The 12856-nt window shown below is 43.7% G+C and overlaps 1 protein-coding gene across 1 annotated transcript in view; it reads left to right on the forward strand.

Annotated features, from left to right (window-relative positions):
- hlcs (holocarboxylase synthetase (biotin-(proprionyl-CoA-carboxylase (ATP-hydrolysing)) ligase)) overlaps nucleotides 1-12856 on the forward strand; it is a 49085-nt gene that overhangs the window by 5917 nt on the left and 30312 nt on the right. The window contains exons 2-4 of the mRNA XM_087846977.1: nucleotides 4461-4601; nucleotides 7713-7875; nucleotides 10100-11076. Coding sequence (XP_087703103.1) covers nucleotides 4461-4601; nucleotides 7713-7875; nucleotides 10100-11076 — 1281 coding nt within the window. The remainder of the gene's footprint in view (nucleotides 1-4460; nucleotides 4602-7712; nucleotides 7876-10099; nucleotides 11077-12856) is intronic.

Raw genomic sequence — 12856 nt, forward strand, 5'->3', positions numbered from 1 at the left:
TGTCCCACTGTAGTGTTATTGGTGTCTCACTGTAGTGTCTCACTGTAGACTCACTGTAATTTCAAAGGTGTCTCACTGGTGTCTCACTGTAGTGTTATTGGTGTCTCACTGTAGTGTCTCACTGTAGACTCACTGTAATTTCAAAGGTGTCTCACTGGTGTCTCACTGTAGTGTTATTGGTGTCCCACTGTAGTGTCTCACTGTAGACTTACTGTAATTTCAAAGGTGTCTTATTGGTGTCCCACTGTAGTGTTATTGGTGTCTCACTGTAGTGTCTCACTGTAGACTCACTGTAATTTCAAAGGTGTCTCACTGGTGTCTCACTGTAGTGTTATTGGTGTCTCACTGTAGTGTCTCACTGTAGACTTACTGTAATTTCAAAGGTGTCTCATTAGTGTCTCACTGTAGTGTTATTGGTGTCCCACTGTAGTGTCTCACTGTAGACTCACTGTAATTTCAAAGGTGTCTCACTGGTGTCTCACTGTAGTGTTATTGGTGTCCCACTGTAGTGTCTCACTGTAGACTCACTGTAATTTCAAAGGTGTCTTATTAGTGTCTCACTGTAGTGTTATTGGTGTCCCACTGTAGTGTCTCACTGTAGACTTACTGTAATTTCAAAGGTGTCTCATTAGTGTCTCACTGTAGTGTTATTGGTGTCCCACTGTAGTGTCTCACTGTAGACTTACTGTAATTTCAAAGGTGTCTCACTGGTGTCTCACTGTAGTGTTATTGGTGTCCCACTGTAGTGTCTCACTGTAGACTCACTGTAATTTCAAAGGTGTCTCATTAGTGTCTCACTGGTTTCTCACTGTAGTGTCTCACTGTAGTGTTATTGGTGTCCCACTGTAGTGTCTCACTGTAGACTCACTGGTGTCTCACTGTAGACTCACTGGTGTCCCACTGTAGACTCACTGTAATTTCAAAGGTGTCTCATTAGTGTCTCACTGGTTTCTCACTGTAGTGTTATTGGTGTCCCACTGTAGTCTCACTGTAGTTCCATTGTTGTCTCACTGTAGTGTCACTGGTGTCTCTCTGGTGTCTCACTGGTGTCTGTGAGCTGTGCGCGGCTGTGCTCTATACAATGTGGTTATGCTGCTCTGAGTCTATGGCCAGACCCTGGTGTAGTGCTACATCCTACCTTTTCATTGGCTTGATTGCCAGGATTGAACTTCCAGAGTAGTGTCAGAATGACAGAATAACAGGCAGTTATGCAGCTGTGTGACTGGGTAACAGCAGCATCTGTCAGAATAAACACATGACGGAAAACTACAAACAAGTTCAAGAAAACTGAAATCGAGACACATTTTCAAATACATATGGCATACAGTCACAGGCGCTTTAATAGGTACAGCTGTTAAAGAGCCTGTGCTCCAGTCACATGGCAGCATGCAGATGTGGTGTACCGCTGCCTGAAGTTCAAAGCAATGTTTACTGGGTGCTACCCACAGTCACCTTTCTGTCAGGAAAGCAGCTGAAGCAGCTCACACTGAGAGTGCAGGGCACTGCTGACTGAGACCATCAGACACACCAGCTGTCAGCTGGAAAAGTGCAGTAAGCGAATCACTCGCTTGGCTATATTCCAGTTTATTCTGACAGCAAGACTGGTTCAGTCGTTTTTTGTTTGTGGGCTGTAACATTTGTAGACTGGGACGTAGCTCATTTGATGTTTGCTGTTTTCCTTCAGCCTGCCTGCTGGCTTTAGATAAAAAAGCTACTACTCTAATTATAAATCAGAGACTAATTATTCTGAACACTTGTGTCACTCCGGTCTCAGCTCATAAATCATCATGACCTAAAATTTTATGTTAGAAGTGTCCAACATGCATAAACAACATTAAACTAATTCACTCCGTATCATTTGCAGTTTGAATGTTTGTCTTTTTGTGAATGTGTGCTGGAATATGAGACTTTGTAGGAGTGCTGCATTTTTCCTCATATTTAGCCCCACGAGCCAATACTCGTATATTTTTTTACATCTGTCTCAAATTACAGGTCGAGGAATCACTCATCTTTGGAAAAGAGAGTTTATTACAGAGAAATGTCTCTTTCCAAAATAAAAGCTATACTATACGCTTCTTCTGGGCTATATTCTCTGCAGCATATTAAACATATCAGGTCCCCATAAGGAGAATCATGTGCTAACGGCTGTCTAAATGACTCGGGTAAAGTTTGTAGCATGCGTGCTTGTTGTTTTTGTCTGCTTCCACTTGTCTTTGCACTAGGATGATGTCGGAGTAAATGTGCAGTCATATTCGTTGTGTTCCCACTAGTGCTGTCAGCGTTAATCTGAAATGACGTTAACGCCACAACACGGCAAATCTCCGTTAACGAGCTACCGCGGATCACCCCGTGCGTGGGGCTGGACGGCGCTTTGCAGTTTTTTTATTTGTAACAAATGTTTGTAATCATGTCTGATTTTCGTTCCACTTCTCACGTGTTCACCACTTTGTGTTGGTCTTTCACCTGGAAGTCCAATAACATTGATTCATGTTTGTGGCTGTAATGTGACAAAATGTGGGAAAGTTCAAGGGGGACGAATACTTTTGCAACCACTGTGTATTAGTAAAGGTCAGTCTGCCATGTCAGCTTGGTTGATGAACCCACTGATAGTACCCTCTGGGCCCTTTCATGAGTTCCCAGTATCCAGGCCACTGGTTCCATTATCAGACAGATCCCTGGATCATTGGGTAGGATGTTGCACAGACTTTGCTGCACAGTGCATTGCTGGTGTGATCCACAGTCAAGCACCTCAGGTCTGGCCTGCGAGCCAGAGTAATGTAGCAGAATAAATGGAGCATGGTGAAATGCTGAGCAGGGTTAGGATCAGAATGCACCCTTGTATGAAAACAGAACGAGGTGATTGTAACTACCACTAGTGTCTTGCACGAGCATGGGAAGAGTGAATACAGAGGAACAGGTCAGCTGTTACAGTATGAGGGACTCGTCTTTGCATCGGAGCTTTAACAGCTGGTCCTGCTAAAGCCATTCCCACAATGAAATAACATCTTAGCCCAACACTTTCATATTTCACATTGTACACCACGCTGATACCGTACTTGATAATGGGACACCCAGAAAACATGTGCAGGGCTCGCAAAATCGCTAGCCCGACGTCCCGGGGCTAGCGATTTTACCAGTCGGGCTACCAAAATCTATCTCTGCCCTGCCCGTCGGCCTATCGTAGGAAGGAAAAATATATGTCAATGCTTTTGTATTCTTTCGCCAATGTAGCTGAGTAATTATGTCATTGGCATCGGTGAGTCACTGTCAATATGTGACATATTGAAATCGCGTTCGAATTTGTGCTTGTTTTTGCTTTCACTTTGCAATCGCGCTAACTGTGTATAGAGAGCGACAGCACTGATTGGTGAGTGACGAAAATTTGCGCACCAATTCCTCTGACATCGTCTTATCAATCGTTAGCTTACTATGCAAACATGACAAGTGAAATCTCCTGCAGCTTAAACATGTGAGAGGTTGATCGCAGAGAATCGCTGAGCGTTATGTGAGTGCGTGTGTAAAAGCAGCAGGATATATATTTTAGTTCTGCTGAGCCAAATAAGACAGGTCAGCGTGAAGAAGTGACAGCCAAAGAAAAGCTTACCACAAAACGGAAAAGTTATGACAAATCAGACTATAAGGCAAAAAGAAAGTGCAGCTTTATGGTTTCATGGACAAAAGAATTTCTGTGGCTGGAATATGACGAGATAAATAACATGATGTTCTGCCAGGTGTGTTGTGAGTTTCATTTGATTTCTGAGTCGACAAGCACCTTTGTTACTGGGACCAGTAATTTTAAGAAAGACCCCATCAGAACCCATGAGAAATGCATTATTGCCCAGTCTGCAGCATCTTTCCCAGAACAAACAGCAATTGGGAAAAAAAAACATACTAAAAATAAACCAAGCACAACAAGAACTCCTGAAAAAGCTGTTTAGAACAGCTACTATGTTGCAAAGAGTGAACTACCTTTGGCAAAATTTATCAGTCTTTGCAAACTTCAAAAAGCAAATGGTCTCGATCTTGGTTCCACTTACTTCTTACCCGTGACTTCAGTGGAAATTTCAGATTCAGGATCTGACACAGATTCATGTTCACAGTTCTTACAAGTTCATAGAAATTTCTGTTCAATTTGAACCAAGTATTTGAGTTGATGGTTGTAATTTTTATACAGTTGCTGTGATTTGTATTTTAACAATTTTTTTGATTAACTTTTGTTTCCGTTACAATATTATACTTTAATGTATAATATTGTAACGGAAACAAAACATAAAAAAATAGCTTTCTTTTTTGTTCGGGCTACTTAAATTTATTTTGGGCTACCAAAAACTGAAGAATGCCTGCCCAAAGGGCTACCAGAGATTTTGAAATTTTGCGAGTCTTGATGTGACTATTGTTAACTACTTTATGTGTAACACTTTGTAGTGTTTGAACTTGTCGTCTGTTCTGTACTTTTCCAGGTATGTGAGGACCTCAGCCAGTGGACTGTCCTCCTGCGGTCCTCTACCGTTTGTGCTCCACGAATAGACAATATTTTTTTCATCATACAAGCTACAGAACATAAAGTGGGCTCTCCTTCTCATCGGCCGTCCAATAAGAAAGTAAGCAATGTGCTTTCTTAACGTCTGTTCTCATTATGAAGCAACAAGCTTGTATGTATATGAATGAAACACTGACTGGGTGACCTGCTCCAGCACAGCTCAGGACAGATGTCTAAGAAGAGACAGTCCTGGGAACAGCAAAGATGCTGCACAGGAACCTCCCAGCCTCTGGTGGAGGACCCGAGCATGAGGGTTAAAGACAAACGTCAAAATTTTAAAATAATGAAATTAATAAAATTTGGATTTTGTTTGGTAAGCTCAGGAAAAAAAGGTGGAGGTATCTGCTCATTTATTCAATAGTTTCTCTTGATTGCAGCTTTTCTGCAGTGTAAAACAAAACTTCATCCTCTGCCCCTGACTGATGGGACGCTGTAATAATGACACTAATAACAGGAGAGTCGCTCCAGGAAAAGAAGCCCAATAGTGCCCTCTACTGGAGACGCTCATCAGTTACTACACCTTTTAACTTTTCAATAAAAGTTAAAAGGTCCCATGTCAGGCTAATTTACAGGCAAGATTCAAACAACAACAAAAATGCTCCATTTCTTTCAAAGAAACTCATAATTTAAACGCCATGTTTGTCCTCGCCATTGCTCACCAAGAGACCGTAACAACGTTTGGTGTCCAAATAAGTAAACCTACAGTGGCTCGCAAAAGTATTCGGCCCCCTTGAACTTTTCCACATTTTGTCACATTACAGCCACAAACATGAATCAATGTTATTGGACTTCCACGTGAAAGACCAACACAAAGTGGTGCACACGTGAACAGCGTTTGTGAACAGCAGTTTTCAGATCTTGCCACAGATTCTCGATTGGATTTAGACACCAGACAGGTCAGGGATAAAGTTATTGAGACATTTAAAGCAGGCTTAGGCTACAAAAAGATTTCCCAAGCCTTGAACATCCCACGGAGCGCTGTTCAAGCCATCATTCAGAAATGGAAGGAGTATGGCACAACTGTAAACCTACTAAGACAAGGCCGTCCACCTAAACTCACAGCAGAACAAGGAGAGCGCTGATCAGAAATGCAGCCAAGAGGCCCATGGTGACTCTGGACGAGCTGCAGAGATCTACAGCTCAGGTGGGGAATCTGTCCACAGGACAACTATTAGTCGTGCACTGCACAAAGTTGTCCTTTATGGAAGAGTGGCAAGAAGAAAGCCATTGTTAACAGAAACCATAAGAAGTCCCGTTTGCAGTTTGACACAAGCCATGTGGGGGACACAGCAAACATGTGGGGGACACAGCAAACATGTGGGGGACGCAGCAAACATGTGGGGGACGCAGCAAACATGTGGGGGACACAGCAAACACGTGGGGGACGCAGCAAACACGTGGGGGACACAGCAAACATGTGGGGGACGCAGCAAACATGTGGGGGACGCAGCAAACATGTGGGGGACACAGCAAACACGTGGGGGACGCAGCAAACACGTGGGGGACACAGCAAACATGTGGGGGACGCAGCAAACATGTGGGGGACGCAGCAAACATGTGGGGGACGCAGCAAACATGTGGGGGACGCAGCAAACATGTGGAAGAAGCTGCTCTGGTCACATGAGACCAACATGCAAAACGCTATGTGTGGAAAACTAACACTGCTCATCACTCTGAACACACCATCCCCACTGTCAGATATGGGGGTGGCAGCATCGTGCTCTGGGGGGGCTTCTCTTCAGCAGGGACAGGGAAGCTGGTCAGAGGTGATGGGAAGATGGATGGAGCCAAATACAGGACAATCTTGGAAGAAAACCTCTTGGAGTCTGCAAAAGACTTGAGACTGGGGCGGAGGTTCAGCTTCCAGCAGGACAACGACCCTAAACATAAAGCCAGGGCAACAATGGTTTAAAACAAAACATATCCATGTGTTAGAACGGCCCAGTCAAAGTCCAGATCTAAATCCAATCCAGAATCTGTGGCAAGATCTGAAAACTGCTGTTCACAAACGCTGTCCATCTAATCTGACTGAGCTGGAGCTGTTTCAAAGAAGAATGGACAAAGATTTCAGTCTGTAGATGTGCAAAGCTGGTAGAGACAGACCCTAAAAGACTGGCAGCTGCAACTGCAGCACAAGCTGGTTCTACAAAGTATTGACTCAGGGGGCTGAATAATTACGCACACCCCACTTCGCAGTTATTTATCTGTAACAAGTGTTTGAATCATGTATGATTTTCGTTCCACTTCTCACGTGTGCACCACTTTGTGTTGGTCTTTCACCTGGAATTACAATAACATTGATTCATGTTTGTGGCTGTAATGTGACAAAATGTGGGAAAGTTCAAGGGGGCCGAATACTTTTGCAAGCACTGTACTTCACTTTGTCACATTCAGAAAGTTCCCTTAATCGTAGCTGAGGGCTTAAGCTTATGTGAATGCTGATTTTTGTCAGTGACGTGGTTCTAAAGTGATAATAATTTTCTTTTAAATGGCTTAAACACATTGGCTGGTTGTCACTTTTGTCCTAATGAGCTGGCTCTTATTTTATGTTCCAACAGAAAGAAAAACAGCTGAATGTAGAGTTGGCTGTGCTTTAATACAGAACTATGAAGAGCATCGGCCATACGTAACGTTAGCCACATTAGCTACCCACCATGCTAATGGGACAATCCCATTGTTGTAATGTTGCCGTCACAAAGTAATTGACCAGGTCTTTGTACTTAAGTGTGTTTGTAACACAAGCGTCTGTAGCTAGCATGCAGGTGCTGACGTGACCTCAGTGTAAATGAGGCCGTTGTTTCCTTGTTGGAGCCTTTGTGCCTCTTTAAAACACTACACTGAATGAACCGGCACAAATGCAGAATGTGGATAATAATGGTTTGGTGGTTATGATGGTTTTCATATTTAGTATTTTAGCAATGTCAAATGTAGCACACAGAAACATGCATTTAACAAATATGGGATGAAGTACATGTTCTGGTTTGTGCTGATGGAGCCTTTATGCTGTTGGGATGATGCTGTGGTTGTTATTAGCTTTTATGAAGTGAGGTGAAAATAGACACGTGACCATCATTACAGGCTTATTGTTTCTGTACTGATCCCTCCTGAACACCAGGTGATGATGTAGGCGGGGCATGCTGAACTCTAACACGTGTCACTGTGTGTTGTGCAGGTGCTGAAGTTGTCCGACTGCTGTGTCCCTGTGGCGTGTTGCCCTGGCCAGCCGTTCAGGGCAGTCGCTCGAGCCAGCGTGGAGAGCTACAGCCAGCTCGGGATAGCTTTCATAGAAGATCGCCTCCAGCTGGACAATGGACTTACGCCCTCAAAGATAGTCCGTATGTTGTCTTCAAGTAGATTTTCTACGATGTTTTTGTTACACGGTGTCACACCTCACAGTTCCTTACTCGTGTCTCGTTTGCATTGAGTATTATGTTGATCAGCGTGATTGATAAAGCCCAAAGAAAACAGCACTTGGAAAATTTCCTGTGCCAACACCTTCATCTTGTCACCTTCATCTTGTCACCGTAGAGAAAGCGATGAGGATCGTACTGTAATTCTGTTGGTCGTGTTTTGCTCCACCCCTCTACCAAACGTCCTAATATACTTCCCCGAGGTCGTGTTCATGTAGTCCTGCAGTGATGACGTTCAGAAGGAGAATAAACTTTCTTATTGTTAGTTTACGTTTCGTGTTGTCACCACCTTCTCACCCTGTAGTGTCTGAAGTAGCTTTTTAAACTCAGCCTTGCATCCAGCAGCAGCAGGAAAGTGCTTTCACTCACAAAACCTCATATACAACGTTGAGCTTACAGCTATAGAGCTGCACAGTTTAAGCTTAAACTGTCTCGTGACCCATTGAAGAGTTACAGACATTTTTTGACTGTTTTCAGGAGCTCAGGTTTAAATAATGTCACAAACATATTTTCTGTCTGTGAGGAAGTTGTGACCTGTAACTGCCCGACATGTGGAACTCTACAGTAGAGCTGCACGATTAATCGTTAGAAAATCGCGATCTCGATTCATACTTATGTGCGATCTCATTTCCAAATGACAACGATTTAAAAAAAAAAAAAAAAAAGACGACGATTGTACCGCATTTTGATCCGGGACGTAATCTGCATGAAAACAAGCGCTCACTCTTCCTGCTCAACAAGTGACGAGGGCGGAGCCTTATACCACGTGATACAGAAGCTGGCTGCTAAAATTGTCAGGAAAAACAAGGAGAGCACGTCAGAGATGACGAGAAAGTGACAGGAGAGAATCCGTCCTGGTCAACCACCCAAACATCAATAACGGGAACCTTATACAGCGCTTCCCTATACCCGTCGAACTCCCGCAGGCACAAAGAAATTACGGAGGCTATCACTTATCAGCTGACCAAAGATATGGCTCCATCAACACTGCAAAACGAGGGATTTAGGAAAACGATCAACACCCTAGACCAGGGGTGTCAAACTCAAATACACAGTGGGCCAAAATTCTGAATTGAATATGGAACAAGCAAAGCTTAATACTAAACAATATATATATTAGCTGTATAATACCAGTAGGCCAGCTCTGATAGTAATTTGGTATGGCTTCACGGGCCAAATGTAATTACGCTGCGGGCCAGAGTTTGACACCTATGCCCCAGACAAACGCTACACAGTGCTGCAACTATTTTTCTATTGTTGCACTACCTGCTCTATACACACAGTGTCGAGCAACGGTGGAGACGCAATTTCAAGCAGTACAACATTTTGCGGCAACGACAAAACGTGAGACATTTGTTGTTTTTATGTTTATTTGTTGTTTTTATGTTCAGTCTCAACTGTTACGAAGTTGATGTGCAGTTAATAAGTGCAATAAATATTTATACTGGAAAAGAAAATCATGAGAGAATCGTGATTCTCATTTTATGCTAAATCGTGCAGCCCTACTCTACAGCCACCGAGCTTCTTACCCCATCATGACACGAGCTGTAGCTTCAGAGGTAGAGCAGGTCGTATACTAACTGGAAGGTTGCTGGTTCGATCCCTGGTTGTCAAACATGCCAAATATCCTTCGGAAAGTTGCCAGGTTGCTCTCTGATGCTTCTATCGAAGAATGAATGTGTGTGATTGTTACATAGACAGATAGATAAGATAACTCTTTATTGTCATTGCACAGTCATCCATAGTACGATAGTGAAATGAGATCGGAAAATTGTCCCACGTCGGCACTACGTACAACCCAAAACGACACAACACAGAAACTTATGTAATAAAAATAAGAAGAATAAGCGTATGTGTATTGCACACTGTTATTAATGCTTGTGTGTGTGTGTTTGTGCGTTTATTTATTTATTTATTCAGTGCTTCTTCTTCTGTGGTGTAGCACAGCTGAAATGAAAGGTTCCAGCAGCTCTGAGCTGTTTGTTCTCCGACGCTGCTGGATACAAGAACTGCACCAAAGAGCTTCCATTGTTACTGTTTTACTGTTCAGTAGTTTAGTGGTTGACAGAAACAGTTGTTTGAAGTTTGAATACGAAGATAGATCAGCAGATGGTTCTGATGTTTTTGTGGTGTGGTTGTATTTCCACAGCTGTCCTCCTGCCAGAATCCACTCTGAGTGCACTGCTGGACCAGCAGCGTCCACAGAGCCCACGGGCACAGTCGTCACTGCTTCCCTGCAGCACTGGAGAGCCCATAGCTCGCCACCATCATCTGCAGTGCCGTAAAGGCAGCTTCCTTCTCATCCCAGAGGTAAAGAGGAGGTTAGAGGACCAGCGAGGGTCAGAGCCGCTCCGCAGCTCCCAGGATTTGGAATCTCTCGGCGACTTGGAGGAACACTCCCTGGGGAATCATCACCACATGGAGGGCCACGGACACCACCTGCATCTGTCCAGCTGCCACGAATGTCTGGAACTGGAGAACAGTACTATACTCTCTGTCAAATATGCCTCCGCTGAGAATATTCCAGACCTACCGGATGATAACTCGGTTGGAAACGAGTGTCTCGATGAACTTGAACATGATTCCCGAGGGTTTTTTGGTCAAAGCGGTGACAAACTCCCAAATGTTCTCGTCTACACGGGGGGCTGTCAGGAACGTTTTCAGACAGTTCGCCAGCTTTTATCAGAATGTATAAACACGGAAAGTAACATCATCTATCCGCTCCAGCCAGAGCAGGCGCTGAATGATCCCTGGCTGGAAAACACAAGACTCCTGGTGCTGGCAGAAGAGGAAACCCTAAGTCCCCAGCTTCAGACCCGCTTTCTCACCTACCTGAGCCAGGGGGGCAAGGTCCTCGGGCTCGCCTCTTCTCTGTGCCCTGCAGGACTCTGCCTGGAAGTCAGGCAGAGCCAGTGCATGCAGGTCAACAAGCTGAATTTCACCAAGGAAGACAGCACAGAGCTGAATCTGAGTATACTGGCGAGTGGGAAAGTCTACATCAGGGATCCTCGGGGGGGAGGAGAAGTTGAACTGTGGGGGGAGCTGAAAGGGGATGTCCCCCATAAGGATATGGTTATTGTACGACTGACCCACGGAGGGGACAGTGGAGAAGCTGTCCTTTGTCAGGTAAACCCATGTAAAGCTTTTATTGGGGCCCGCAGTAGTGCTAACTAGGGCTGCCACAAACGATTATTTTGATAGTCGACTAATCAGATCATCATCCATTGGACGTAAAACATACAGCTTATTGCACCAGCAGCATCTGCTCTTATATAACTATCATTAGCTTACAGCTTTAAGTGTTTCAGGTATGTGCTAACTAAAAATAAAGATAGTTTGTTAAATTTTAATGAAATTTGCAGATTGTTTTGGTGAAGTTTAATAAACTCCTTGCTATCTAAAATATAACAGGACACAGGAGTAAATTCTCGAGCATCTCACACTTCTGATAATCAGCTGTCTGCTTGACGTTTATTCAGCTGTGTAAAAACTATAACTTTAATCTCAGCCAAACCGATTTACTCAGGAACAAATAAATACTAAAAAAAAAGCCAAACAATAACATTTTTAAGTTATCTAAGTGACTTATATATCATGTTTAACCTGAGTAGCGAAAGACAGCGGTGGGTTTGAAAACGATTAGCGGGAGTCCGGTGTTCTCACGGCTCTAGTTAGCCTAGCCCCCGGCTAGCTATCGAGCTAGTGGCTAACAGACGTCTCCGAAAACGTCGCAGCGCTTTTGAAAATATGTGGTGTCTTGATAAACTGAGCAGATATTTGAGGTTTACACAGCTACATTCTCGCCTGAAAATATGTTAAACGTTTATTTTGTGACCCAGAAAGAATAATAAGAGTAATATTAAAACTAACTAGCTGCCGCCATTGTTGGAAACTGAGCTGGGCTGCGCTATGAATTCTGGGACACAGCTTCTTCTTCTTCGGGGTTTAACGGCAGCTGGCATCCTTGTACATGCAGTGCTGCCATCTTCTGTTTCAGTCCGTTATTACACTCTTAAATCCTACTACTTATTCCTGCGTCTTTTGTGATCTTACAAAGCTTCAAACGACGCGTCGACTATTCAATCAGTCGTGATGATTTTAATAGTCGACGTAATCGTGACTAGTCGACGTAATCGTGACTAGTCGACTAATCGTGGCAGCCCTAGTGTTAACACATGTGGGACAGTGAACCTGCATGCTGTTGTATTTCTGTAGTGTCAGATCAAAGCAACAGTTGCCTCACACATAAAGACCATGTGATGTTAGAGAGAAAAGCCCAACATTCAGGCGACCCCACGTCCAAGGACTTGGCGGCAGTTGGAAAATCTCTTAACAGGAAGAAAGAGGTTCAGATGTATGAGGTCTCAGTGACTGACATGAGTGTGAGTGGCTCAGTGGGTACGCCCCACCACAGGAGTGCAGCAGCCTGGATTCAACTCTGATGTTTGCTCTTTCTCCTGATTTTCCATCTTCAGTGCTGCACTGTCCGATAGAGGCAAAAATGCCTTCAGGTGAAGGATAATTGCATCATGGGATGTTTCCAGCAGTCTGAGCCTATAGCAGCAGATCTAAGAGATCAGCTGATCTAGCAGTCTCCCTATAGCACACGATTCCTTTATTAATGGTGCAGCTAGTAGTAAATTACCTGCCACAGCAGCCTGAAACTTCTATAATCCAGGAACTGTTCTGTCCTTTTGCAGTCGGGTCTAGAAATATTATCACTATTATTATTATTATTATTATTATTATTATTATTATTATTTATGCATTCTGAATGAATCCAGGTGCTGGCAGTGGGTATGTGGTACTGCTAACTGCGGGGCTAGTAAATGAAGCCCGGTGTCATATGATGTCTAGATTACAAGCAGATTTATTAGGTGCAAATATTTGCAGTATAAAATAAATA

The sequence above is a fragment of the Neolamprologus brichardi genome, chromosome 10 (genome assembly GCF_056152115.1).
Source record: "Neolamprologus brichardi isolate AB-2024 chromosome 10, ASM5615211v1, whole genome shotgun sequence".
NCBI lineage: Eukaryota > Metazoa > Chordata > Actinopteri > Cichliformes > Cichlidae > Neolamprologus > Neolamprologus brichardi.